Source organism: Miniopterus natalensis, chromosome 18 (genome assembly GCF_054644295.1).
Source record: "Miniopterus natalensis isolate mMinNat1 chromosome 18, mMinNat1.hap1, whole genome shotgun sequence".
NCBI classification, from domain to species: domain Eukaryota; kingdom Metazoa; phylum Chordata; class Mammalia; order Chiroptera; family Miniopteridae; genus Miniopterus; species Miniopterus natalensis.
In genome coordinates, this window is record NC_142098.1 from 23,705,798 (window position 1) to 23,731,865 (window position 26,068).

Genomic DNA, 26,068 nt, shown 5'->3' on the forward strand with positions numbered 1-26,068 from the left:
GTGAAGTGAAATAAAAAAGGCTGAAGCACAGATCAGTACTTCTAAAGACCTTTCCAGGAGCTTCTCTTGTATATAGAAACCACTGGATGCCAACTATTTAGAAGAAGAAATGGTGGTCATTTAAAGTTATGTGGATAAGAGAGAACTTAAGCTGGTTCTTAATGTGTGCTTTACACAGGGCAAGGGTTTCTCTTATACAGCATCCCATTTAATCTTTATGACAATCTTAAGAGGTAAGTTTTTAGTGGATGACATAGACTCAGATGTAACATGACTTTTTCAAGATCACACAGCTAATGGGAAGATCTGAATATGGAGCCAAGGTTGTATATCTGAATCCAATGATCTTTGCAGGTTACCATAGAACAGGTGGCCAGGAGGGCATTTGAGGCTGAGATAATCCAATGACTGGAAACAGAGACAGAAAAGAGCAAACAATGTAATAACTCAACTAGTTGTGATACATTGGATATTGTTTTCAATTCCTCATTCCACCTACCACATGCATGCAGAGCTGTAGTATATTTTTGTCCCACTGACATCAGTTGGCTTCTGCCATATGACTTAAAAAAAATTTTTTTAATTGATTTGAGAGAGAGAGGAAGAGAGAGAGAGAGAAACATCAATGTTGAGAGAGTCATTGATCAACTGCCCCCTGCACCCCCCACACTGGGGATGGAGCCCGAAACCCGGGCATGTGCCCTGAATTATAGGTTGATGCTCAACCACTGAGCCATGCCAGCATATGACTTTAAAACTGGGCATAAACCATAGTGTGCAAGTATGGAGCTAAGCCTTAAGAAGGAATTGTGCATTTTCACTAGCCCTTGCAGACTCTTGCCATTCACCAAAAGAAGATCAGGGCATCATATTCAGGTCACTGTATCATGGAGGATGAGATGTGTGAAACTGACCTGAAATCTGCCTGAAGCCAAGCCCGCTGACCCACACCCTGAAACAGAGCTGCTCAGCGAAACTACAGTCACCTGCAGGCTCATAAGGATGAGACTAAATGCTTGTTGTAAGGCACCATGGTTTTGCCTGGTTTGTTATGCAGCCTTTTTACGGCTCACATAAAGGGTCTTTGAACAGTATCGTTATACAGGAATTACGAAACCAAGGCCTACCTCTCCTAAAGGAATTCTTCACTTACTGCAAAATTTGAAGTCAGTCATCTTTATTCTGCTACATGTGAGAGTCCCACAGGCTAACATGTCAAGAACAATCTCACCTTCCAAATCTGCTCCTTTATTATTTCCAGTATATGCATGGCCAAGAATCCTGGGAGTCACCTGGCCACTCCATTCATTTCTCCCTGCACCACCAGTTCCCCTAGCCAGACAGAATTGGTCTCCTCCATTTCTCCTGTCTCTTCTAACCTCTCTTTCCCCACTACCATTGCTGGAGTTCAGAGTTAGCATCCCTTTCTTTGATGACAATCTCTTAAATAATTTTCCTGATGCTCAGGTCACCCTGTCCTCACTCTGTGGGGTTATTTTTCTAAAACACAGCAGATAATTTACTAGCTTAATACCCTCATGTGACCCTTTGTTGGGGAGATAGTTTTCAGACTCCTTTTTATGGCAAACAACGGTCTTCACAGTGGGAAGGGAGGAGGCGCTCCAGAGTGATCATGGACCATGCTGTGAGCGGTGCTGGAGCCTGAATCCTAGGTCATTCTCCCCCCGGTGCAGCTGTATCTCCACTCACACTGAGATCTTTGCCATGCCCACCTTTTCTCACTCAGATGCCCTTCCTGGCACCTGTTGTGCTGTGCTTGTGGAACAATTCTGAATTTAGAATCAAATGACCCCCCGAAACCCTTCCAGGCAGTCTGGCAGACCCCTCTGGAATTTCAAAAACTCAGTCCAAGAAAACCACCACCTCCTCAGTGAAGCTTTTTCTTCCCCAAGATGGTTGGCCTCCCTCTGGTGTCCCCACTGTACCCTTTTCAGGGACGTATGTTGTTTTTCTCCCCTACTGGTTCTGTAAATCCTCTGATGAGAACTTGGCTTCTTCAAAACCCCAACACCTAACATTGTGCCTGGCATTTAAAAGATGATGAAATGAATTGGGAAAAGTAAAAAGCAAAAGCTCTGTTTGCCCTTCTGTGAAATGGGGCTAATGCTGTAGCCATCAGATGTGATTAGTTTGCTGCCTTTGGCCATATTAGCTGACCAGTAGGTGGCGCTGTGGCATATGAATTGAGGTTTCTTGGGTCACAGGGCCCTTCCTGCGCAGTGCACTCCGTCAGGATTAGTTAGAAACCTAGGTCAGACTAATAAAATCTCCCCTGAGAGGTGATAACCCAGCAGGGCCCTTGTACACAGGGCGGACTGAGAAGAAGCTCTTTTGGTGCAGCCTTGAAAAGAGGGATGTGCCTGTCCCCTCCCACTGTCCTTCCCATGAGAGGCTCTGTGGAGTTAGGGACCCTCAGGGACTTGGATCTGGGGCATCATTGGACTCAAGCCCCTCAGAGTCCAAGATGAAAGGGTTTGTCAAGTTTGGTCAAGAACATGAGTTTGGAGTTGAGCTGGCCTGGGTCTGAATGCTAGCACTCAAGTGTTCAGATATTCCCTACTGACCTGGAAGATGATTGAGCTCTCACACCACACATACCCTCATTCCCCCAACTTACCACCTACTTTTATTAACTTTGTTTTTATTTCCCTTTTTGGATTAAATCATTATTATTTACGTTGTTTGACCTTATAAAAGTTATTCTCTACTGAATCATGTCATGCACCGTAATTATATTTTTTCCCACTTTCTTTTTTAAAAATATATTTTTAATGATTTCAGAGAGAGGAAGGGAGAGGGAGAGGGAGATAGCAGCATCAATCATGAGAGAGAATCATCGATTGGCTGCCTCCTGCATGCCCCCTACTGGGGATGTACCCTGACCAGGAATCTAACCGTGCCCTCCTTCGGGTTCATGGGTCAACAATCAACCACTGAGCTACACCAGCTGGGCTCCCATTTTATTTTTAAAGATTTCAAATATACTGCAAATTTGTAAGAATTTTACAGTGAACATCTAAACATCTAATGCTAGATTCTACCATTTTACTAAATATCCTTTATCACAAATTTACTCATCTACTCACCCCTATATCCATTCATTAATCTATCTTGATTTTGGTCCATTTCAAAGTACATAGTAAACATCAGTACACTTCACCCTAAATACTTTTCTTATACTATTTTTGGTCTTGGTATCAGTGTACTGCTGGACTCATAAAATGAGTTGGTTAGTGTTTCCTGTGTTTGTTTTTAAACAGCTTCACTGGGATATATTTTACATGCCATGAAATTCACCCATTGTCTATGCATAGTTGAATGATTTGTAATCCATTTGTACAGTTGTGCAACCATCACCACAATTCAGGTTTATAACATTTTTATCACTGCAAAAAGTCCCCTCTGCATTTTTATAGTCAGTCCCTACTCCCAGTCCCAGCCCCGGACGAACACTGATCTACTTTCTGCCTCTAGAGATTTGCCTTTCTAGAAATGTCCAAGAAATCGAATCATACAATATATCATCTTTTGTGTCTGACTTCATTCCCTTGAGCTAAAATCATCTGAAGTTCATTCATGTTGTAGCATGAATCAAGTTTGTTTCTTTTTTGTCAATTATATCTGAATACAGCTGGGAGAAAAGTTTGTTCCTTTTTGTTGCTGAATGGTATTCTATTACATGGATATACCACAGTTTATCAGTTCAACTTTCTGATGGACACTGGAATTGTTTCCAGCTTTTGCTATTATGAATGATGCTGCTATGATCATATATGTACAGGTCTTTGTGTGGACTTATGTGTCTATTTCTCTTGGGCAGATCACTAAAAGTGGAATTTCTGGGTTTTGTATTAAGTACACATTTAACTTTTTAAAACACTGCCAAGCTGTTTTCCAAAGTGACTGTACAATTTCATATTGTCACCGGCAATATATGCAGGTTCCAGTTCCACATCTCACTAAAACATGGTGCTATTGGTCTCCTGAACTATAGTCATTCTACTAGTTATGTAATGGTATCTCATTGTGGTTTTAATTTTCATTTCCTTAGTGACTAATGACGTTTAGCACCTTTTCACGTGCTTATTCTCCATTCATGTACTTTTTGTGTGAAATGTCTAGACGGAGGAAGTAGTCAGCTTGCAAAGCTGTCCTTTGGCATGGCTGAATAACCTTTGATCTGCACTGTGGGGAATGTGGACATTTGCCTGTGGCCTTCAAGACAGCCTTTAATTTTCTAAGAAATGTGAGCCATTGTGTAGATCTGCTTCAACTTACTCCGGTGAGATTGTGTAGGCCATGGCCAGACCCCGAGCATCATGGCAATTCGCTGCCCCCTAACTATACTGCCTGTTTGTCTAGGGTCCAACTTGTTCCCAGCAGGACTCAAGTCAGCCAAGGGTGTCACGTGCTCTCCTCCAGCTTTCGTGGCCCTATCCAGGCCAGTAGTCACATGAGAGGCGGAAGGGGGGAAGGGATGGAGTGGGGGTGGGGGGTGGGAGGGGAAGCCCTCCACACTGCCCAGACAGGCTGTCCACAGCACTCTTTTCCTCCCAAGGTGCAGCCCCAGGCCACTTCCCTTAAGCCTATAGCCCCAGTGCCCCCACCCACCAATGGCACCTGTCTGGTGTACAGTTACCACCTGCCCATGTTTAATTCATGGCTGGGGGTTGGGACCAGCTTCCCAAGAAAAGAAAGAACTCCCTTGGGGTCTTGCCCAGTTCCTGCCCTCACGCAGGGCACATGGCTGAGGCCCCAACCTCCTGCCTGGGCTTGGAGCTGGGAGTGGAAGCCACTGATGAAGGACACTGTCCCAGCCAGGGCACCGCCATCATTTGTTAATCCGCAGCCCTGGAATGTCTGTGGGCCAATCAGCAAGGGCTCCAAGGGCTCCCTGAGGGCTCTAATAATCCTGCAATGATTAGCAGGGGCCACGGGGGTCAGTGCACACCACTTGGTTGGTAGGTCGGCTGTTGGAGGGGCGGCTGGGATTGCAGCTATCTGTCTTTTTTCATGCCAGCCCGGATGGGAGGCTGTTTGGACACAATGATTACTCACCAGACTCCTCCTTTTGTCTGCCAGCCCAGCCTGACTCCTCAAGATTGTGAATAGCTCCATCCAGCCTGTGAAGCAAGCTGGACACTGGACGGCTGAACCAGGCCGCTCCCGGATCGCCCTACAGACCCATGCTACTGCTGGAGCCCTCCTCTGGGGCGGGGGGCCGCTGGCCTGGCCTCCTGCCCATGCTCGTGGCTCTCCTTTGCATGGCCTGGGCAGAGGTACGGCCACTCCAGCTGCAGGAGAAGCAGGCTCCAATGCCCGGAGGTAAGGGGCCCGGGGTGAGGAAAGGTGGAGGAGCTATGACCACCACAGAGGAGTGCTAGTGGCTTCTGGAAGCTGGTTCAAGGCCTGAGCCCTGGCCATGGTGGTATGGTTTAAAGAGCAACACACAGTCAGTCCCGGAGCAGAGATGCATGGGGTGGGGAGGAGGAAGAATGAAGGGGAGTAGGCCCAGGCTTGGGGGTCAAGGAGGAATAGGGTCTAGAGTTTGCAGTTGGGGCCCTAGGAGAGACAAAGTGGCCAAGAGGAGCTCCAGCCAGGGGTCTTCTGAGAGCCCAGTGCTGGCCCCTTCTCACACCCAACCCCAAGTCCCTATTCCCCTCTATCTCGCCCACCCCCCAGCTCTCAACCCAAGCGCTCCTTTACACCTCTCTCTCTCACCCTGACTCTTCTCCACCTCTTAGTCTCCCCCATCTCTCTGCTCCAGGTCCTCCCACATACGTGCACCATCCTCCTGTCCCACTTTAGGCCTTGTTTCCTAAGGGCAGGATTGCATTCTCATCTTGACATGGTGACCCCCCACCCAAACCCAATCACCCAGGAGGCGGGCCCAAGCACAGGTGGGCCTGACCTTGTCTCCCATCCCAGCCCTGAGCACAAAGGAGAGTTTCCTGCTTCTCTCCCTGCACAACCGCCTGCGGAGCCAGGTGCACCCCCCTGCAGCCAACATGCAGAGAATGGTGAGTACCCCGGCCTGGGCCCACAGTTGGGGTGGCTGGAGGGGCAGCCATGAAGAGGGCTCAGAAGGCCATGCCGGCACCAGGTGCCCTTCCACCTGGGCAGGGCAGAAGGGGCAGCCAGTCACCTTGCCTGCAGTGGGGACCCAGCCTGGTTGCCGGGGGCTCCACAGCTTCCTGCTTCCCAGAAGGGCAGTCCTTTGGCCTTCCCTCGCATCCCATCCCGTTGTCCTGGAGACCAGGAGGCATGGAAGGAGGAGCTTCACAAAGAAGTCCCAGCAGGATGGAGGGGTTGGGGAGGGGAGGGAGAAGCATCTTGCTCAGGGGAGGGGGCTTGTGTGGGACTAGGACCCAGTGTTTCTTCATGGGTTTGTCTGGGCAGCTAGGAGGGGCCCCTCCAAGTTCCCTGCTCGTCACTCACTGGGGCTGGGGTAGGTGGCGTAGGGTTTCCCATCACCCCTGATTGGGGCTTTGGGGTTGGAGGTGTCTTCCTGAGCCCAGAAACTCTGCCCCAATAGTGTAGGACCTCAGCTGCCCCAGCCCCTGTTAACAGGCCAGAGAGCAAGGGAGGGACTGGGTGGGGGCAGGCACGGGTTCCCCATGGCTGCCTCCCACAAACTCCTCCTCCGTGGCTGAGCAGTGGTGACCTTGAGAGCTCCTGGGTCAGTTTCCCAGGAGGTGGGGGTGGAACAGGCAGATGGGAGGGGGTCACTTCTTCCCCTTTCTCTGCTCTGCAGAGGGTCTGCCCCTCCTTCAGGCCCAGGTCCTGGTTCCCATCCCCACTCCCCACATTCCCAGCCCTCAGCAGTTTCTACACTTTTCATGCCCCTTTAGCCAAAGTCTTAGAAAACAGTATTTCATAAAAGGTGCAAATGAAGTCCCCACTCAGTTTCCATCACACCTATGGCTTTGGCCCTCTGGCGGGCTTGTAAGGCTTTTGTCCACTGGGGCTGAGGCCCTTGCTCCCAGCTCCAGCCACATCAGCAGTAAAATCACTGTGGCCCCCTGCCCAGGGCCTGCTGTGGGTCAGGCCCTCAGCACAGCACTCTCCTCCCTGCATCCATTTAATCCTCATGACAATCTCAGCCTATAGGTACCGTTAGTGTCCCCATTTTACAGAGAGGACGTTGAGTCTCATGGAGGATTAGGGGGCAGCTGTAATGAGGTGGCTAGGCTGGACCAGGGCATGGTGACTGGGTGATGCATATTATCCTGACTACAGAGGACCTTGTTTCATGGGAGGGGGTCCTGCTGGGTGGGGGGTGGGGGAAGGTCACCCAGTGCCTGGGTAGGGAAAGCAGATTACACCTGCTCCAGAAAACTCTGCTCTCTGGGACCAAAGCACTGGGGCCCAGGAAGCTTCTAACACCCTTGCTGGTCCTCTTTCCCTGTTGGTGTCCTACCCACTCCAAGGCCGGGTGGGGGAATAGGACCCAGAGGTATGGCTGCTACAGCGTTTGGCATCACAGAAGGGAAGCCATGTGGGAGCAGCTGAGCCTTTCTGACAATGGCCAAGGCCAGGTGTCCCTAAGGGCAAACACAGAACCCGTGTGAAAGGCTTGGAGCACTGCCCAGGGCTCACATTACCAGGTGGGAAGAATTACTGCAGAGCCCATCCCATCGCCTAGGCTGGCACGTCTCCCTCCAGAGCACCCACCCCTCAGGGTGGTGGTGCCATGGTCTGGGCCTAAGGGTGCCCACATGAGAGTCAGGAGGGTGGAGGCTCAAAGTCCTGGGTAGAGCAGGCTCTGGGTTGGGGATCCAGACAGCACTGGGGCTTCTTCCAACACACCTTGGAGAACTCCATGCAGGTCCTGTCTGACCTTCCCTGGCCCCAGAGAAGTGGGTAAAACCCGCTCAGAGCAGTCAGGCAGCCAAGCAGGACAGAAGAGAGGACCTCCAAACAAACACTGGGAAATCCCCTGAAAGAGGTGTGCTTCGAGGAAGAGGTGTCTGAGGAGACTCCACATTCTGCATGGCCAGGATCGTGGGTGCTGCCACATCTGCACCAGATCCCTCACCCGCTCTCTTCTCCTCAGGTCTAGCCACTGGGAATGAGTGGGAGATGGCAAGGGAGGGTCCCCTGCTGATGTCTCTGTTTGTACCGCATCCAGGATTGGAGTGAGAGCTTAGCCCGACAGGCTCAGGCAAGGGCGGCCCTCTGTGGTGCCCCTGCCCCAAGCCTGGCACCCACCCACCAGGCCACTTCACATGTGGGCTGGAATGTGCAGCTGCTGCCTGTGGGCTCGGCATCCTTTCTCCACGTGGTGGGCCTGTGGTTCGCAGAGGGCCAGAGGTACAGCCATGCTGCGGCCGAGTGTGCCCACAATGCCACCTGCACCCACTACACTCAGGTGAGGCCAGGGTACTGGCTCCGAGGCCCCTGAGCTGTGGGGGTCAGCTCAGAAGGGCTAGAGTTTGTCCTAAAATTAGTGGTTGCTTTTCCTCCCATTTGTGTGGTTTTACTTTTTGCAGGGCACATACCTAGGTTGTGGGTTCGATCCCCGGTCGGGGCATGAACAGGAGGCAACTGGTCAATGTTTCTCTCACATCAGTGCCCCCCCCCTCTAAAAATCAATAAGAACATATCCTCAGGTGAGGATTAAAAGAGAATGAATGCTGGGCACAGTAGGGGGCTAAGGAATTCTGCTCCTGCCCAGCATCTGTTTTGATTGGCAAGTACCTATGCCTACTGTTTGTTAAATACTTTGAGTATCTGCCTACTTTGCATGTCATGTGATGTGAAATGATGTGATGGAGTGGGCATTGTTTTTTTTAAATTCATTGCTGGATTTGGTTTGCTAAATATTATTTGATAGTGAAATTGTCTTCTGATTTTCTTTTACTGCCCTTACCAGGGTTATAGCAATGTGATACTGACCTCATAAAATGAGTTGGAAGCTTTGCCTCATTTTCTATTTCCTGGAATAATTTCTATAATATTTGCTGTAACTCTTGAAAAACTATTTGGGCCTTGTTCTATTTTTTGGTTGGTTGTTTTGTGCATGTGTGTGTATGTATGTGTGGATTTATAACTACTGATTCAACTTTTAGAAGTGGTCACAGATCATTTCAGATTTTCTGTTTCTTCTTGAGAGAAGGTCAGGGTTAGATTCCCGGTCAGGGCACATGCCTAGGCTGCAGGCTCGATCCCCAGTAGGGGGCGTGCAGGAGGCGGCCGATTAATGACTCTCATTATTGATGTTTCTATCTCTCCCTCTCCCTCTCCCTTCCTCTCTCTGAAATCAATAAAAACATTTTTTTAAAAAATTTTTAAATAAAAATAAAAATTGTGTTGCAAAGTTTATATTATGAGTTAGTTATAAAGAAAATGGCCATTCATTATCTGGTTGGCTTCAGGTTGGGGGTGGCACAATAGGATTTTTGAGATACTGTCTCCCACAGCTCGTGTGGGCCACCTCAAGCCAGCTAGGCTGTGGGCAACATCCCTGCTCTGGGGACCAGGCCGAGATGGAAGCCTTTGTCTGTGCCTACTCTCCTGGGTAAGCCCCCACCACTGCTGGGCTGTTGGGGCTGGGGTGGGGAGGATACTTTCACCCTTGGAGAGATGCCTACCCACTCACCCAAAAGACATTTACGTCTAGGTCTATACCCTTGTGGGAAAGGGAAGAAGGGGGTGAGGGATCTGGTGCAGATGTGGCAGCACCCACGATTCTGGCCATGCAGAATGTGGAGTCTCCTCAGACACCTCTTCCTCGAAGCACACCTCTTTCAGGGGATTTCCCAGTGTTCGTTTGGAGGTCCTCTCTTCTTTCCTAGGAAATCTCCCAGTCTCACCCAGCTCCCTGACTCTCTGGCTGAGCCAGAAGGAGCTGAAGGGGCGGGTGAGGCAGGCAGCAAGGCTCACCCTGGCCTTGCCCAAAACCAAGCCCTTCCAGCCCTCTGATGCTTGCTCTCACAGAGGCAACTGGGAGGTCAACGGGAAGACAATCGCCCCCTATAAGAAAGGCGCCTGGTGTTCGCTTTGCACAGCCAGCGTCTCAGGCTGCTTCAAAGCCTGGGACCATGCAGGGGGGCTCTGTGGTAAGCGCCCACCTTGCCTGCTTCCTCCTGGGGGAATGGGTATGTGAGAACTCGATCTGGTGATTAGAGGAAGGTGGCAGCATCCTGAGGGGCTGTCCCAGAAGTCCTGGGCCTCAGCACCCTAGAAAGCACCTGCCTGGAGGAGGTCCCCTTTCAGAGTTCCCTCCTTATGTGACCAGAGGTCCCCAGGAATCCATGTCGCATGAGCTGCCGGAACCATGGACATCTCAACATCAGCACCTGCCACTGCCACTGTCCCCCTGGCTACACGGGCAGATTTTGCCAAGGTGAGGAGCACCTGGAATTCCAGATCACAACGGCCTGAGAGACCCAATGAGTGGAGTCACTCACTAGGCCAGGCACACATGCAGGTATCCCCCATCCTGGGGGAGTGTCCAGGGGCTGCTTTGCACTCACTGAATTTCAAGGGAGTATTAAGTGTGCTAGGGGTGCTGACCATGTACCTGCTGATCTGCAAACTGCATGTAATCATTCAACAAGCATTCATTGAGCTCTGACTGTCTGCCAGACTCTAAGCTGTGCAGAAGATTCTAAATGGAGTCAGATATGGCCCCATAGGCCCTAAGGTGGTGGAAGACAGAATTAGGACTCAGATGTAGATCCTTCTCTCATTGTCCCTCCTCCCCAGCTCTGTGACCATGGGCAGGTCACCTCCCCAAATCCCAATTTGCTTTTCTCTACAAGATCAAACCAAAGATGCCAAGTGTGGCAGCAGTTGGAAGCCCTGTGGCTTCCATCCCTGAGAGGTGTGATCTCTCTGTGGTTGGCCAGTCCCTGCATGTCCACAGCCTGTGAGGGGCAGCATGGGGTCCAGGGGCTGCGGCTGAGCACGGTCCTCTCCTGCACCATCTTGGCAGTGCGGTGCAGCGTGCAGTGTGTGCACGGCAGGTTCCGGGAAGAGGAGTGCTCCTGCATCTGTGACATTGGCTACGGGGGAGCCCAGTGTGCCAGTGAGTCCTGACTCAAGGCCCTCAACAAGCCAGGCCCCTCCCAGGACCCCCTCGATAGGGTGTTGGATCTGGCTCAGACCACCTCACAGTTGCCCATTGTATACATCTCTTCCCAATTCCAATGTTCAGTGACATTGGTAGCTTGAAATGGGCCATGGTATGGGTATTTACACCACAGAAATTGGCAAATGCTATAAATTACAGATTTTTTTTAAGCAGAGAGCTGGTTGTTACACATTTACCAGCACATCACTGACTCCACCCACTCTTCAGTGGGTGGTACCTTGAGATCAGCTCCCTAGCAGGGTGGGAGGGGTAACAATTCTGACAGGAGATCCCCACACACAAACTCATGCTCCCCTCTCCCCAGCCAAGGTGCACTTTCCCTTCCACACCTGTGACCTGAGGATCGATGGAGACTGTTTCATGGTGTCTTCAGAGGCAGACACCTATTATGGAGCCAAGATGAAATGCCAGGTGACAGTTGACCCCTGCCTTCCCAGGGACACCTCTAGGGTCTCAAGTGAGAGTCTTAATGGAGGGACCATGGACTAAGAGATGGTTCCTTCAACATCTTCTGACCTGATTGTCCTCATTAGCATAAAGCAGGGGGTCCACTCAGCGGCCCATGGAAACCAAGAGGTTATTTAATGAGCTGAGGGACCAGGGACAAGGTCCCACTCAACCATCATCTAAGGAGCTGTCTTGACTCAGCTCCAGCTGCTGGCTGCCAGCAGGAATATGAGTTCTGGGAGGCCAGAACTCAGGATTTTTCAGGAGAACCAGAAATCCAGATGTTCATTGGCACCTCTAGACTTATTAATGTTGGAGGCCAACCCAAATATACTTAAGGCACTGATCAGATAAAACAAAACCCTTCTAGTGGTAGGGCCCTGCCAGTCTGGGTCCATGTGCAGGCAGGGGAGAGGTAGAAGGCTGTGGGGTGGGGAATGACAACAGCACAACCAGCACACATATTTGTTATTCATGGCCATGGTGGGGTGGCAGGAAGGACTGGCCTGAGCTCTGGGTCTCTGCCAGCATGACCCAGAGTGGGGGTTACAGGGAAAGGGCGGGGTCCTAGCCCAGATCAAGAGCCAGAAAGTACAGGACATCCTCGCCTTTTACCTGAGCCACTTGGAGACTACCAACGAGGTGACCGACAGGGATTTTGAGACCAGGAACTTCTGGATCGGTGAGTGTGGGGGCTGGGATGCCACACAGTGCTCCAGGAATCTGGGCCGTGGAAACCCAGAGCACCTACCAGCAGATAGTAAGGGTGTGGTGAGGGCTCAGAGCCTGAATGGGGCCAGTAGTCAGACTGGCAACCTCCTTCCCTGGGGAGAGGGCTGAAGTGAGAGAGAACCATCAGGCAGATGGGAGAGCTGGGAAGGGGGTGTAAGGGCTGGGACCAGAGAGGGATGAGGCAGCAGGCTCCCAGAAGCCCCATATACAGGATAGAGGCTCTGAGGCCTCTTAGATGCAGGGCTCAGGGCCTTCCTTTCTTGGGTCATGGGGCCAACTTTGACTGCCCCGGACCAGGGCTCACCTACAAGACCGCTAAGGACTCCTTCCGCTGGGCCACTGGGGAGCACCATTCCTTCACCAGTTTTGCCTTTGGGCAGCCTGACAACCAGGGGTGAGTCTGGGGTGCCTGCTTTCTCCCTTGGGCCCACCTTCTCCCTGGGGCTTGCTTGCTAAGTCTTTAGACGCCAGTGAAGAACCTCTACCCAGCCTGCTGCCTGGCTGAGCCCTCTGAGGGTCTGAACCTCACCTGATACCCAGGTGCCCAGGAAGTCAGAGCACAGCTGGGTGTGGGCACCGTGCTGAGGTGAGGCATGTCTCAGACCTCCAAGTGTTCATATAAGGAAAGGGAACCCAAAAAGGCTTTGTCCATCCACCTGTCCCCATGGTTCCCTCCATCTGTTATCCATTCCCCCTCCCCAACCCTCTTCTTGTATCAATACACTAAATCCTGAATTCTGTAGCTATCCACCCACCTGCATCCATTCACACAGCATCCACCCACCAGCCAGCCTGCACTGAGGGCCTTGTGGTTATGTGGCCCTGCCCTGGTCTTCATAGCCCAGGAATACCCAGGGCAGTGGTGATGGGGTGGAGGTAGTCAGGTTGTGTGGCCATCCAGGGCTCCAACTATCTCGCCCAGCCCTCCCTCGACCTCCTTCACGACAGCCAGGCTTGTGCCCCTGGCCCATCACCCAGAGGAAGTCAGCCTGGTTGGGCTCCCAGGCACACCTCTCCCTGCTGAGAGGGAAGACACGGGCCTGTCTGTTCCAGGCTGGTGTGGCTGAGTGCCGGCAGTGGGTATGCGGAGTTGCTACCCCAGGTAGGGGGTGTGCCAGGACCTCCCGGCTCCCCTAAGAGCTGCAGAGGTCTGGGCAGCAGGGGTGGGAGGTTGGGTTGGACCTGACTCCCAGAAGCCCCACATACAGGAGAGAGGCTCTGAGGCCTCTTAGACGCAGGTGGCCAGCTGGGAAGGAAGATTTAAGCCTCTCCCAGACCCCTAATGTCATTTCTCCTGAGCACCTGACATCGCGGCCCAGCAGGTTTGGCAACTGCGTGGAGCTGCAGGCCTCATCCGCCTTCAACTGGAATGACCAACGCTGTAAAACCCGAAACCGCTACATCTGCCAGTTTGGTGAGGACCCTCCCACAGCTCCCCTCCTGTGGTCCCTGTCCCCTGGGTAGCTGCTGGTCCAATCCAGGCTGCCAGGATATCCAGATCACAGGCCTAGAGAGTGTCCGATCACACGGGGCCTTCGAGAATGCTCTGCTCAAGGTGGGCATCTGAGAGGCCCAGAAGGGAAGATGGGCCCAGCCTCACACAGCACATCCACACAGCGGCAGGACTGAAAGTAAAGCCTGGTCGGGGATTTCTCCAAGGTCCCTTCCTCCTGTCACTAAAGTTGCTATTTGGGGATCTGTTGGGTTCCTCAATGTTACCTGATTCTCTAGAGCCCAATGAACTCTGGTGGGGGGCAGAGGTGAAGCCTAGCCCAGAACTGGCTCCCAGCAGCACCTGCTAGAAGAGTCTAGAGCTACACATGGGACCATGGCCATGGGTACTTCTGGACCAAGTGCAACAGGGTCCCCATCCCAGGACTTGCTGGACTGCCATTGACCCTCACTCTGTTCTGCTTCCTTTTCAGCTCAGGAGCACATTTCCCGGTGGGACCCAGGGCCCTGAGACAGGGCCATGCCTCTCTCCTGCCACTGCTTTGGTACACCAGCCCTGCTTGCCTGTCTGCTCGTCTGCCCATCAGTCTGGAACAAGGGCCAGGCCAGAACCCCAAGCCCAGCATCCAAAGAGGTCCCAGACCTTGCAGGAAGTTGGGCAGGGCCAACAGGAAGCCTGGCATAGGGAGAGGGGAGCCTGGGGCTCCTCAGCCTGCTTTTGATTGGGAAGATGGGCCTCAATTAGGTGCTGAAACAGGAGCCAAGGCCAGGGGTCAGACAAGACCCCCTCCTCCATCTGGGCTGGACCTTCTGGGGCAGATGGAGGTTCCTTGCTGCCCAGGATACAACCCACAAAAGATTAAACTAAGTTATGAAACAGCTAAACCTGTGAATGCTCATTTTGAAGGGGAATTCAGATGAGCCAGGAGGACCCTGGGAGACCAGAGAGTGCCTGAGGCTCCACTGCAGTTGCCTCCTGCCCACCCTGGTCCTTTCCCTGCTCCCCAAGTGACCCAGGCCACCCTCTGTATGTTTTCAGGTTCTTAGTCCCTGAATAATGCATAGATTTAGAAGCCTCATTTGCATCCCTAATTTCCTGCTCCAGCTCCTCTCATCACGGCCTCTGTCGTCTTTATGTTTCTGTTCACACCCTCTCCCTTTATGCTTTGTCTCTGCTCCACGTGCTTCTTCTTTCTTTGTGATTATTTACACTGAGGTCTGTTATGGCCCCCTATCCCTCCTCTTCCCACAGTGGTGAGAGGACCCAGGCAAGCACTATCATTAGTGTCCAGAATGTACTGTGGCCCACTTGCACACAGTTGTGTGCCCAGGCAAGTTGCTTTGCTGGTTAGAGGTGGAAGTGTGGCCTGGGACCATGGGATGGGGAGAAGTGTATCAATCACAATTCTTAGTTGCAACCAATAGAAAAAGCTCTGGCTCATCATGGCAGAAAAAGAATTTATCCTAAGGACAACGATTTAAAAACTGGCAAAGGACTTGAATAGATAGTTCTCCAAAATGACACACAAATGGCCAACAAGCACATGAAAAGATGCTCAACATCACTAGTCCTCAGGAAAATGAAGATCAAAATCACGATGAGCTACACCTCACACCCATTAGGACGGCTGTTTTCAAAGAAACAGGCAACAAGGGCTGATGAAGATGTCGACCAACTGAAAGCCTCATATGCTGCTGGTAGGAATGTGCCACGGTGCAGCCACTGTGAAAGATACTTTTAGCAGTTCCTCAAAAAGTTAAACACAATTACCATATGACCCAGCAATTCCACTCATAGGTATGTACCCAAGAGAACTGAAAACAAGAACTCAAACAAACCCCTACACACAAAGTTCACAGCAGCGTTATTCACGATAGCCAAAAGGCATGATTCCATTTATATGAAATATTCAGGACAGGAAAATTCATTGAAGTAAAGCATATTGGTGGTTGCCAGGGGCAAGAGAATGGGCAATAGCTGCTTAATGGGTACAGGTTTGATTTTGGAATGATAAAATGTTGTAGAACTTAGATAAATCGCCACACTGTGAATGTACTAAATGCCACCACATTGACATCATGCTCTGAAAATTTCACCTCAATTTAAAAAGAAAAAAGGATAATGGTTGGTCAAAGGATCCCGGGGAGAGTCAGAAGCCAGGCTGAGCGCCTATGTGGCCAGAAATAGTGGCCCAAATTCTGCTGCAAAGCCAGTCTGGGTGGACTTCCATGTCACTGGTGGATTCCCATTCAGCTGCTGCCTCTCTGGTCAGCATTCCTGCCACTACCACATGTCTCTCATCAGTGTATTTCTTTTTTTCTTTTAAATATGTTTTTATTGATTTTTAGAGAGAGGGGAAGGTAAAGAGAGGAAGAAACATCAATCTGCTGCCTCCTGCATGCCCCCTACTGGGGATGGAGACTGCAGTCCTGGGGAGAGCGTGCCCTGACTGGGAATCTAACCAGTGACCTCTTGCTGCATGGGTCGATGCTCAGCCACTGAGCAACACCAGCTGGGCTCATCAGTGTATTTCTCAAGGCCATAGCAAAGGACACGCCTCTGGGGCTGTCTCAGGATTCATGGGTGGAGGTGGCAGTTAACAGGTCTTACCCGATATGTCCATTGCAACCTTCTTGTCTAGAGGCAAGTTAGCATAATGTCTTGGTTCTCCATGGTGGTCTGCCGACCAGTAGCCCTGGCATCACCTAGGAATCTGTGAGAAAAGCAAATTCTCAGCTGCCCCAAATCTAGCTTTGTCCAGGGAAAATTCTGAAGGTGAGACGGGTTATATGGGTTTTAATAAGACCTCTAGCTGCATCAAATGCAGGCTCTGGTTTGAGAACCACTGGCAGAGAGAGTCAAAGAGTTTCAGTCTATAGTCAGATGACCTGAATTTGACGCCAGGCTCTGACACTTACTACTGTGTAACTTTTGGCAAGTTGTTAAATAATGAGGGGGACCAGTTTTTCCTGGAACTCTCCCAGTTTTAGTATTCAAAGTCCCACATGCTGGGAAACCCCTTCTTGCCAAGCAAACCAGGGCAGTTGGTCACCCTAAAACACCTCCCCATCCCACCTAGCAAGAGTGTGAAGCCACAAATGGTGTCATTTTATAACCATTGGTCAAGCTTTAAGTTCGGTTTACTCTCTCAGCCCTGTAGTTGCAAGTTATAAAAATTTCCTGGTTTTCTAACCATGCCTTGAGCTGAGAATTTGGACTCAGCGTTCTTTCCTTCATTTGAGCTGTGTGGTGCCATTAGCACAACACCCTGCCCAACAGCCCTTGACTTCAGGGTTATCTTTATACTCTTCTACGGCAGGAGCACCAGGCCCCCAAAGCCATGCCTTTGATGGGTACTTTGTTCTGGGGGATCGTAGGATTAACTGCCTCACCATGCATGCCATGGGCTGCTGGTGTCCTGTCCCTTAATATGAGCTGGATTTTCACTGTCCTCTGACCACTTGCCAGCCTTACATCATCCCCTCTTTCCCTCAGGGCTTCTTGCTCCATCCACTCCTAGTTCTATTTTTGTATCAATCAAGATTCTTAGTTTTAAGCAACAGAAACAGATTCTGGAGACTCTAAGTAGAAAAGGAATGTGTTGAAGATATTGGTTAGTTCCCAGGAGATCCAGAACGTTGGAGGGTCAGATCTAAGAGAGACCTAATGCTCCTGCTGGGAACCGATGCCACAGTCAGAACCACCAATGAGGAATGGAGGTCCCAGCACCTTTGAAAGCTGGATGTAGCTGCTGTCACTGCCACCATCAATTCCTGAGATGTGCTTCTTCACATCAGCAGCTTTAATTCAAAGCTGGGCATGCGGGCCTGATTAGAGAGGCCAAGCAATGTGCCCAGGCCCTAGCTGCAAGGGAGGGAGGCAGAAAGGGGCATTTTCAGCTTGTTTCATGGGAGGCAGGTTCTGCTTCAAAGCTGGGGATACCTCTAACACAGGAGGGGGGGTCAGATGTGGAGTGGACAAAAGAATGACTCATGTATACTGCGAGAAGTCACCTGGTGCAGCCAGGACTCCAGCCTACAGCGCTGGCCTTGTCAGCCCCATGCTCTAACAAGGGGCCGCACCAGCCACTGGGTTCTGTACAGGGTAGAGCAGGTAACGGAGCAGCCCTGTGCAATGGCAGCATGAGCGTGACCTGGCGGCACCAACAGAACCAGGCTCTGCCTGTGGCCGAGTATCTTTGAGTAAGTCCTCTAACTTCTAAGAGCACTGCAGTGGTTGTGAGGCAGGGGGCTGAGATCTCATCGGTCTCCTAACTTGCTCTCCACGTGATCCTGGACGCGTACAGGAGCCTTTCTACAAGATGGGGGTACTGTTAGCATCTACCCTGGGAGGTTGCTGTGAGGATTTAATGAGATGACAGATGTAAAGTCAATCATGAGACCAGCATTTGGGTTGAATGGGAAAAATCACTCATGGCCATTGGGTTGCCAATCAAGGCTGGCTGCTCACTTGGTTTCTCACTCGGAGCACCCAGCCATTTCAGACGCAGCCGGCCCAGGGGTTTATTTAGCCCAGAGGCAGCTGTGGGGTGTGGCCCTGGCAGCGGAGCAGGCAAGTGTGTGGGCAGACAGGCAGCAGGAGGACACTCAAGAATTAACGTGGACCAAGGCTAGGCGTCTCCTCGGAGGACGTGAGGATCGCAGACATTACCCCTCCTGCCTTTTGATGATACCACCCCTAAATTCCAGGGCCTGGGAGATGGGGGTGATACCCACGGTGTGGGGTCTCTTTTGTAATTATCTGTCTGGTGGGAGGTAAGTGGTTCTCTCCCATGGTTCTCTCACGTGGTTGATACCCAAGGGTGGGGTTTCATCTCAGCACCATGGTCCTCTGAGGATGAAGGTGGTCCCTCTTAAGCCCAAGCCCAGCCCTGGGTAGGCGGACCCAGGGTCCACAGGAGGCCAGGCCATGCTACCCATTACTGTCTTTCAGGGTGCACTGCCCACCTCAGAGCTGAAGTGCAGGGAAGGGCCAGCCCAGGAAGCAAGCTGGAGCCCACGTGCACTTGGCCCTTCCTCCTGTACCCCTCCCTCTCTCCCTCTTCTCATGCTCTGCCTACTCTCTTGTTCTCTCTTCAGATTTAGACATGGCTCGAGAGCCCACACTCAGCCCTGCCCAGCCAGGCCAGAAGAGGCAGTGGGACACAGCCATCTCCTGGTGAGTCTGCCTGCCAGGGGAAGGAGGCTTGTTTGGGGCTCTGGGTTCCCCTGGGATGGAACAAGGACCCCAGTTCAGGCTGCCTGTCCTAGCCACTGTGGCACCCGAGGAGGTCCTTTCTCCCTAGGCCTCAGGTTCTGTCTGTACATTCAGGGAGTCAACCCAGCTCATTCCAAGGCCCCTTCTCACTGATGTAACCCAGCCACCATTCTGCTGGCAGACGAGGGTGCCCCCTCCTCCCAGGGGAGCCTCACCTGTGGGGTACTTGGGGGCTTTTCCCAGATAGATATGTTTGAGAAGTAACAAATAAGACTTTTCTGGATGAAATCTTGACTGTAATTTGGGAAGCTTACAGAAATCTTCAAGAAACCTTTACACGTTTTCAGAAAGGTCACCAACCTCTGGCAGCCAACGTGCCATTTTCACAGGCATAAGGAGGATACGTGTGAACACGGTGTCCGCTTTGTCCCTTGGCTGGGCATTTGTGTTGGCCGCGCTGAGCTCCGGACCCTTTAGTGGGCAAGTGGGTGCTTTCCGCGCGGCGGGAGAGGCGGAAGGCCGTGGGCAGGTGGCTGCTCTTGGGAACAGCATCCGTGTACAACCCCGGTGCCAGCCAAAGGTTCCGGCTTCTTTTGGGTTTTGCTTGGCTCATATCTTGGGAAGTGGGATGGCAGGGCTGGCCTGGGGCTGCTCGGACAAGTCTCTGCACCTCCAGGTTGACCAAGAGAGAACAGGCCAAATCTGTCCCTGCCGGTGGCAGGCTGAGGGTCTGAGGCACCCTGCGAGTAGTGCCAGTGTGGGCAGCTTTTTCACTACGTTTGTTTGGGCTATGAGTAGATGCGTACTTGTGGGTCACCTGGTTTTTTAAACTTGCGCTTCTCCAATGATACAGAAATGCATATGTGATGTGTTGGTTAGCTGCGTCATGTGGGAGACTTTTATCTAGGGGTGTTTGTTGATACGGTTTTGTAATTATCTGTGATGGAAGGTAAGTGGTTCCCTCCCACAGGTCTCTCATGTGTTTTTTAACATGGCCCTTTGGAGGCTGAGCGAACCCCTTACTCAGTTCTTCAGTCCCAGTTGCTGTCTTCAGATTTCATATTTTCCCACCACCACCCCCTTGCCCAGCAGGCTTGGACCCAGTCCTGTTGGCCCTCTGAGGGGTGCGGGGGCAGGTGCAGCAACAGGGAAGCAATGGGAAGCAATGACAGCTGTCCCGTAGGGGCTCAGACTCCATTTAGAAGTGCCCCAGCATTCAAGGTCAAGGCCTGGGATGGGTGACCTCCTTCAGACCCATAGGTCCCCAGGGGACTCTAGTGGGGAAAATGAAGCACTTCCCCAGGGTTTGGGGCAGCAGTGGAGTGGGTGGCTATGACTCTGGCCTCTTGAGATACTGCCCAGAGGAGGCACAGGTTCAGGATGGGGTTTGGTGGCCACTGAGCTGCTGGATGACCTCTTCATGAGAGCTGGTCAAGTCCTGGCCACGTGATCGGGGGCCTTAAAAGGGAGCTTGTCAACCTGGAGAGAAAGGTTTGTGGTAGAAGAATTGCCCCAGTTCCCCTCCAGTACCCCGCCTACCCCCAGCCCACCCCTACCCTTGCCTCTGACCCTGAGGACACTTGAGCAGGTGGCTTGACCTCTGCCCACTGCACCATTCTGAAGGTGCATTTCATTTATCTTGTGGGAAGCCCGGGCTTGCAGACTGCAACCATTAGCCCAGGCCAGGGGGACTGATGCAGCCACTACCCCTTAGGGAGAAAGGGGCAAGGCCAAAAGCCCAGGGCACAGTCCTCAGCCCTGGCTGATGACTGAGTGAAGGTGAGGAGGTAGGCAGAGCAGGGAGACCCCCAGGTCTGGAGGGACAACCCCTGTCTGCAGCAGATGCTGCTGTAACAGTGCACGTGCCTAACCCCTAACTCTGAAACCCATCCTGTCAGTTTCAATTTGGGTAGTTCCCAAGTCTATGCTCAGCGGTCAGTGAAATACCATTCCTTTACCACTCAATTAAAATGTCACTTTAGGAAAAATGTAATAAAGGGGGGAGAAAAGAACTAACCTTTGCATTGGCCAGGGATCGAATCCGGGCCTCCCGCATGACCGGAGAGAATTCTACCACTGAGCCACCATTGCTACTACGAGGTGAATTTTGCGTGGCGATTCAGGTGGTGGGCCACAGGCCCCACGCCATGTCTGACCCAGTCCAAGGAAGGGAGCCCCAGTCAGCCCAAGGAGGCCCGGACAAGCCAGAATTTTCCCCGAAAGATGGTGCTCTGCTGAAACTTGTCACCCTGAGTTCTGTCCCAGCTGGGTTGTTCCTAGCTGTCAGGGGGCTGCCTGTTTCCTGCACCACTCCCAGGACCCAGGTCTTGACCCCGCAGCCTACCCCGAACTCAGCTGGCTCTGGCTCACTTTCCTTCCTCCAAGGACCGGACTTCCCACCGCAGGAAACAGCATCCCTGCAGTTCTGGGGCCGCCCACCCTGACTGCTGGAAGCCAGAAAGCAGGAGCAAGGGTGACCGGAAATCTCACCCGCAGGCCTGAGGACCCTGCGGGATGAAAGGGAAGGCCCACTTCACCCCCAATGTCCTCCATTCCACCTCAGTGACTGCCACAGGCATTGCCCCTCGTGGGCTAGGCCTAAGCTGGGTCATGGGGCATAGGACCAGAAAGTTATTTCAGAAACTGCTGCCTCCACACTTCCCTAATTCATCACCCACCCCAGCTTCAGGTGCAGGCAACTCCTGCAGCTGTGTCCCCACTGGGCCTTTTTGCCCAGGCCAGGATCCCAGTTGTCCCTCTCCACCAATTTCCCCATCCCTCCTGGGGACCAGTTCCCTGAAGGTCATTGAGAGAAGAGGGTGAGGTCAGGCAGTGAAAGCCTGGGACCTTCCAGGCTCATCCTCTCTCCCAGGACCTGGAGTAAAGGACAAAGTGGCCTGGCCACACCCCCATCCTGCCTGGATTGCCTTGCCCATGCTTGGCCCAGCATCCTGGCTGCCCCCGCAAGGATTAAAGGCTCTCACACCCCCACCATGGCTGTGGGCCCCGACTTAACTTTTTCCTTTCATCCCTCGCCAGACTAAGATCCAGGCTGTCAGCAGTGCCCAGAGGAGCTTTTCGAGGGCCTAGCTCTGGCCAGCCAGAAGCCTACAGGCAATTGTCCCCTTTTGCCACCTGGAAGGTCCCGCTTAGCAGAGGCCAGTCATGGGGATGCTGATTTGCTATGGTCTCCCAAAGTGACCTTGATCAAGTTCCTAGTGGCTCCTCCAGTGGAGAATCCTGGGATTCTAAGGAAAAGTTTCATACCTATTTCCCCAATTAAACTGTGGTCTGGGCAAGGACTCTGGCCCAGGACAGTGACCCCTTCCCCATTTGTCTCTGCCACAGCAGCAGTAACTATGATCTGGACTATGAGCTGTACAGGGAAGATGTTCCCTACAGGTGAGTGGGTCCTGCCTCCTTGGTCCTCTGGGCAAACAGGTGGGACTGGTTGGCCTGACTCCCTCTCTTTCCTATCTCATAGGATGTATAAATACCAAAGGATCCCTCCACTAGTCAACCCCGTGCCTACCAAGATCAGGAGGACCCACATGGGCATGGGGGTCAAGAGAAGCTTTAGTCCCCACAAGGGCCCCAGGAAGAGCCACCTGCCCCCAGGGCAGATAAAGAGTGAGTGTAAGGGCACAGCCCTCATCTGCAAGGCTAGGGAGGTGAGGGCAGGCCCGGGAGCCCTGGCAGCACTACCTCCTGCCTCCTGGGCCTGGTGGTGCACCAATTCTGGGCCCTCTACCAACAGTGCAGGCTGAGGAGCTGCACTCCATTAGGGTGGAGCTGAGCCAGATCAAAGCCCAGGTGGACCGCCTATTGGAGAGCCTGGAGCACATGGACCAGCTTCCAGGTGAGACCACCCACACCCTTAGCAGTGTCCAGCTTTTCCCACTCCTGAAGCTGCTGGGGGCACCTGGTATCCTGCCTTGGGCTCTCCCTATCTGCATGGGTCCTCCCGCCCCCACTCCCTCTGGCTATTCCCATGGCTATAGGATCCTGTGGCTTCTAGGTTGCCCTATGATTCCCCCCTCTTCACTCAGTAGATACCTGGGGCCAGAAGAATGTCCTAGCCCAAACCCATTTGTCCTCTCAAGCCCTAGACACTCTAGATCAGTGCTGGGCATCGAGGGGCCTTCTGGGGTCAGCCGGGGCCTCCAAACCCAGCCATTAACTGGTGACTCTCCCTGCACAGGGACAGAGGACAGTGAAGAAAACAAAGGCCCTGAAATTAAGGGTTCTTCATGCAGAACCACTGAACCCCAGCAGGAGCCCAGGGGCCAGAGGGCCCATCCAGAGGCAGGCAGCTCCAAGAAGAGCAGAGACCCAGAGGAGGCAGTGAGTGACCTGGTGCCTCGTCCTTCCTCTTTCTCGTGTTTAGGTCGTGAGGCCTCTCTGTGAGCAAGGGAGGGACTAGGGTTTGTGTGGGAGCCCACAGTGGTGGTTGGAGGCATATCATCCACCACAGGCATTGCCTAGAAAATGGCCTGTGCCCTGCTTATCCCCTCTCAACTCAGGCTTGGTTGCTCAGCTGGGCCAGTTCTGGGCTGAAATACTGTCTCCTCCTGGAAGGGGGTTAAGGGTGGGGTGCGGGTGGAGCTTTGAGTATTGTAGAGAGAACGTCACAGGTATCTCTCATGGTCCCAGACCCCTCACCTAAGAACCACCTGGTAAGCTTGTTAAAACCCAGATTTCTGCCCTTTTCCTGCCCCCGCCCCCACTTGCTGCCCCCATCTTTAGGCTATCTTCATGATACCATGCTCCCCAGGAACGCTGTGGAAAACATACCTTCCTGGATGGAGAATACCCAAGCCTAGATCTAATAACCACCCTTTGTGCAGCATTAGAGAGCCCGAATGTTCCCTGCCCTATCATACCCTCCTCCCATATTGGTGGTCCCTGAAGTGCGCCAAGCCCCCACCACTATTTGAGTCACCTCGGCAAGACTGGGGCTGCTCAAGAGGCGAGAGTGCCAAGCCTCCCTTCTTCCACCTGCTCAGCTCTACTCTATGGCCTGCTGGGCTCCAGAGGGCCCTTTGCTGCTGCCCAGGCTGGGTTGCATCTGGGAGGACTGGGCTAGATGGAGAGGATGCTTTTTTTTGTCTGGTGGTCCTCAGTTCCCAGGACTCAGGAAGAATCTGAGCTGCCAAAGCTGCCAAAAAAGGGAGGTGGGGGTGGGAGATTGAGATGTTAGCAGACGGCCCCCCCTTTCCTAGCCATACCATGCGTGTCAGCCCTCTGGGCCAGAGTCCTGCTTGTTTTTCCTACAGGTGAAGAACCATGCATCGGTCCAGGAGGGCAGCCAGTAGGTTAAAACCCCTCCAAAGCTCATCTGCTCCAGGAACCTTCCCAGATGGCTCCCCTTCCTTGCCTTGTATTTTTAAGGCCTCCTAGTGGCACCTTGTATTTTTAAGGCACCTAGAGGCACCCATTCTGGAGCGAGAACAAAGTGGAGGCAGAGCTCCACCAGACCGGCAGGGAAGCCTCTCCATAACAGTGTCTTCAGCTTTGGAGGTCATGCTTCCAGATGATAGTCCAGGAGCTGGCAAGCATGGGATGGGGAACTGCCCAGCACCACCTCACCATCCTCATGAAGCTGAGGCCATCTTGCAAGGGGCAGCTGGACAAGGCCCCCCTGGAAGCACCACCATCAGCCCTCTCTGACTGCAGGTACTGCTTCAGATGCTCCTCCCCTCAAAGCCTATCAGTCCTATCTGGATGTGGAGCATCCCACAGCAGTGGGCCCAGACAGCTTTCTCCAGCCACAGTGTACAGGAAATATCCTACAGTATCCCTTCATCTGAAACTGGGCTTTAAGGTCCTCAGCATGTGCCCCACATAACCCCTTCTGGTTCCGGATGCCCCATCCATCTTAACCCATCCTTCAGAATAGGGGTGTTATTTTATGTCCTGTTTTTATTTTATCTCTTGCTGGTGTGTCACTTTTATTTCAAATCTGCTCTGGACATGTCAGAAGGGGAAAAATAAATTTGTATTTTTCCCTGGTCACAGGTTCTTGGTGTGGTCTCTGAGTCTCATTCTAGTCCTTGGGCTGCTCTAGGCCAGCCCTTCCTAGAGAAGGTAAGCAGACCCAAGACACTCAATTTCAGAAGCTCAAACCAAACCATGGCAGAGAGGGGACCAGGCTGCCTTCCCTTCCTCCAATCCAGACCTGAGCACAAACCTATGGGGCTCAGGAACCACCCACGGAAGATCCCACCCTTGTGGTCAGTCAGCCAGGCTGGCTTTGCCCTACGGAATGGCCAGGGTGCATCTGGATTCCCAACATCCAGCTTTCCTGGCAGTTCATATGCCCTTTCCCAGGACTGGGACTGGATAAGGGACACCAGCTAATGAAGCCAGTCCAGGCCCCCACTTCCTATCAGCAAGCAAGGAGGCCTCTGGCTGTGCTGCTCTGAACAAGGCCAAGGAAGGGTGGGAACTGGCTTCTACTGAGAGCCAAACTGTTTCCAGCTACCCAACCCTGAGCTGAGGTCTTGCCCAGCACCAAACCGGAGGCTTGGGGTGCACCCAGAATGCTCCTGGGGCCACACAACCCTCTCCATACTCATCAAACCTCAGCATTGGCCCTGACTTTGGTACCTGAGGGGTAGCTCCTCTCCCAAAGCTTACATTTCCCTACATGAACCCCTGCACCTCCTTCGTTTCAGCCTGTCTCTTCTGCTCATGTTACACTAAGGGAAAGAACACATTTTAGAAAATGTTGTCCCTAGCCCTTGACACCAGGAGTCTAAGAACACACTACCCAGCTCAGGAGAGCCTTACTCCTTTAAATCCTGTACCAAGAAGAACCACAACAGAAGGCTTTTTCAGATATAAAAGAGGCTTTGTTTTAGCTTAGCTGTAAGTGAGAAGGCACAGTCCCCTTGTCCATTTTCTCAAAGGCAGCCCAGTTACACAGAAGGGAGTCACTGGCTGGCCTGCACAGGGTCCGTCCCTCACAAGACAGGAGGAGCTTCAGGTCCCACTTCCCACATAAGCCCAGCTGAAGTCCTTGCTTTCTAACTTGGGAGTCAGACAGCTTCAGGTCCCGTTTTCCAGGTAAACCTGGCTGAAGTCCTTTCCAACTTGGG

At 52.4% G+C, this 26,068-nt stretch overlaps 2 protein-coding genes across 2 annotated transcripts; both read left to right on the forward strand.

Annotated features, from left to right (window-relative positions):
• The first annotated feature begins 5,112 nt into the window (after window positions 1-5,112).
• On the forward strand, window positions 5,113-14,261 carry CLEC18C (C-type lectin domain family 18 member C). Its single transcript, XM_016197753.2, has 12 exons — window positions 5,113-5,346; window positions 5,950-6,041; window positions 8,153-8,392; window positions 9,444-9,541; window positions 9,961-10,082; window positions 10,262-10,369; window positions 10,961-11,053; window positions 11,424-11,530; window positions 12,119-12,248; window positions 12,596-12,692; window positions 13,621-13,712; window positions 14,224-14,261. The coding sequence occupies exons 1-12, from the start codon at window positions 5,208-5,210 to the stop codon at window positions 14,259-14,261; spliced, it is 1,356 nt and encodes a 451-aa protein (XP_016053239.2). The 5' UTR covers window positions 5,113-5,207.
• Window positions 14,262-18,858: 4,597 nt separating this feature from the next.
• On the forward strand, window positions 18,859-23,554 carry LOC148091030 (uncharacterized). The gene is made up of 6 exons (XM_087827409.1): window positions 18,859-18,929; window positions 22,317-22,370; window positions 22,453-22,665; window positions 22,697-22,827; window positions 23,170-23,309; window positions 23,492-23,554. Exons 1-6 carry the CDS (start codon window positions 18,859-18,861, stop codon window positions 23,552-23,554), a joined length of 672 nt encoding a protein of 223 aa, XP_087683535.1.
• Window positions 23,555-26,068: the final 2,514 nt, after the last annotated feature.

Excerpts from the sequence above, each read along its gene's own strand:
- CLEC18C (XM_016197753.2), top strand. The coding sequence starts at position 5,208 with ATGCTACTGCTGGAGCCCTCCTCTGGGGCGGGGGGCCGCTGGCCTGGC. Across the intron at positions 10,370-10,960 it reads CACGGGCAGATTTTGCCAAG|TGCGGTGCAGCGTGCAGTGT; the intron begins GTGAGGAGCACC and ends CCATCTTGGCAG. Across the intron at positions 11,054-11,423 it reads CGGGGGAGCCCAGTGTGCCA|CCAAGGTGCACTTTCCCTTC; the intron begins GTGAGTCCTGAC and ends CCCTCTCCCCAG.
- LOC148091030 (XM_087827409.1), top strand. The coding sequence starts at position 18,859 with ATGGCTCGAGAGCCCACACTCAGCCCTGCCCAGCCAGGCCAGAAGAGG. Across the intron at positions 22,371-22,452 it reads AGGGAAGATGTTCCCTACAG|GATGTATAAATACCAAAGGA; the intron begins GTGAGTGGGTCC and ends CCTATCTCATAG. Across the intron at positions 22,666-22,696 it reads GCAGGCCCGGGAGCCCTGGC|TGCACCAATTCTGGGCCCTC; the intron begins AGCACTACCTCC and ends TGGGCCTGGTGG.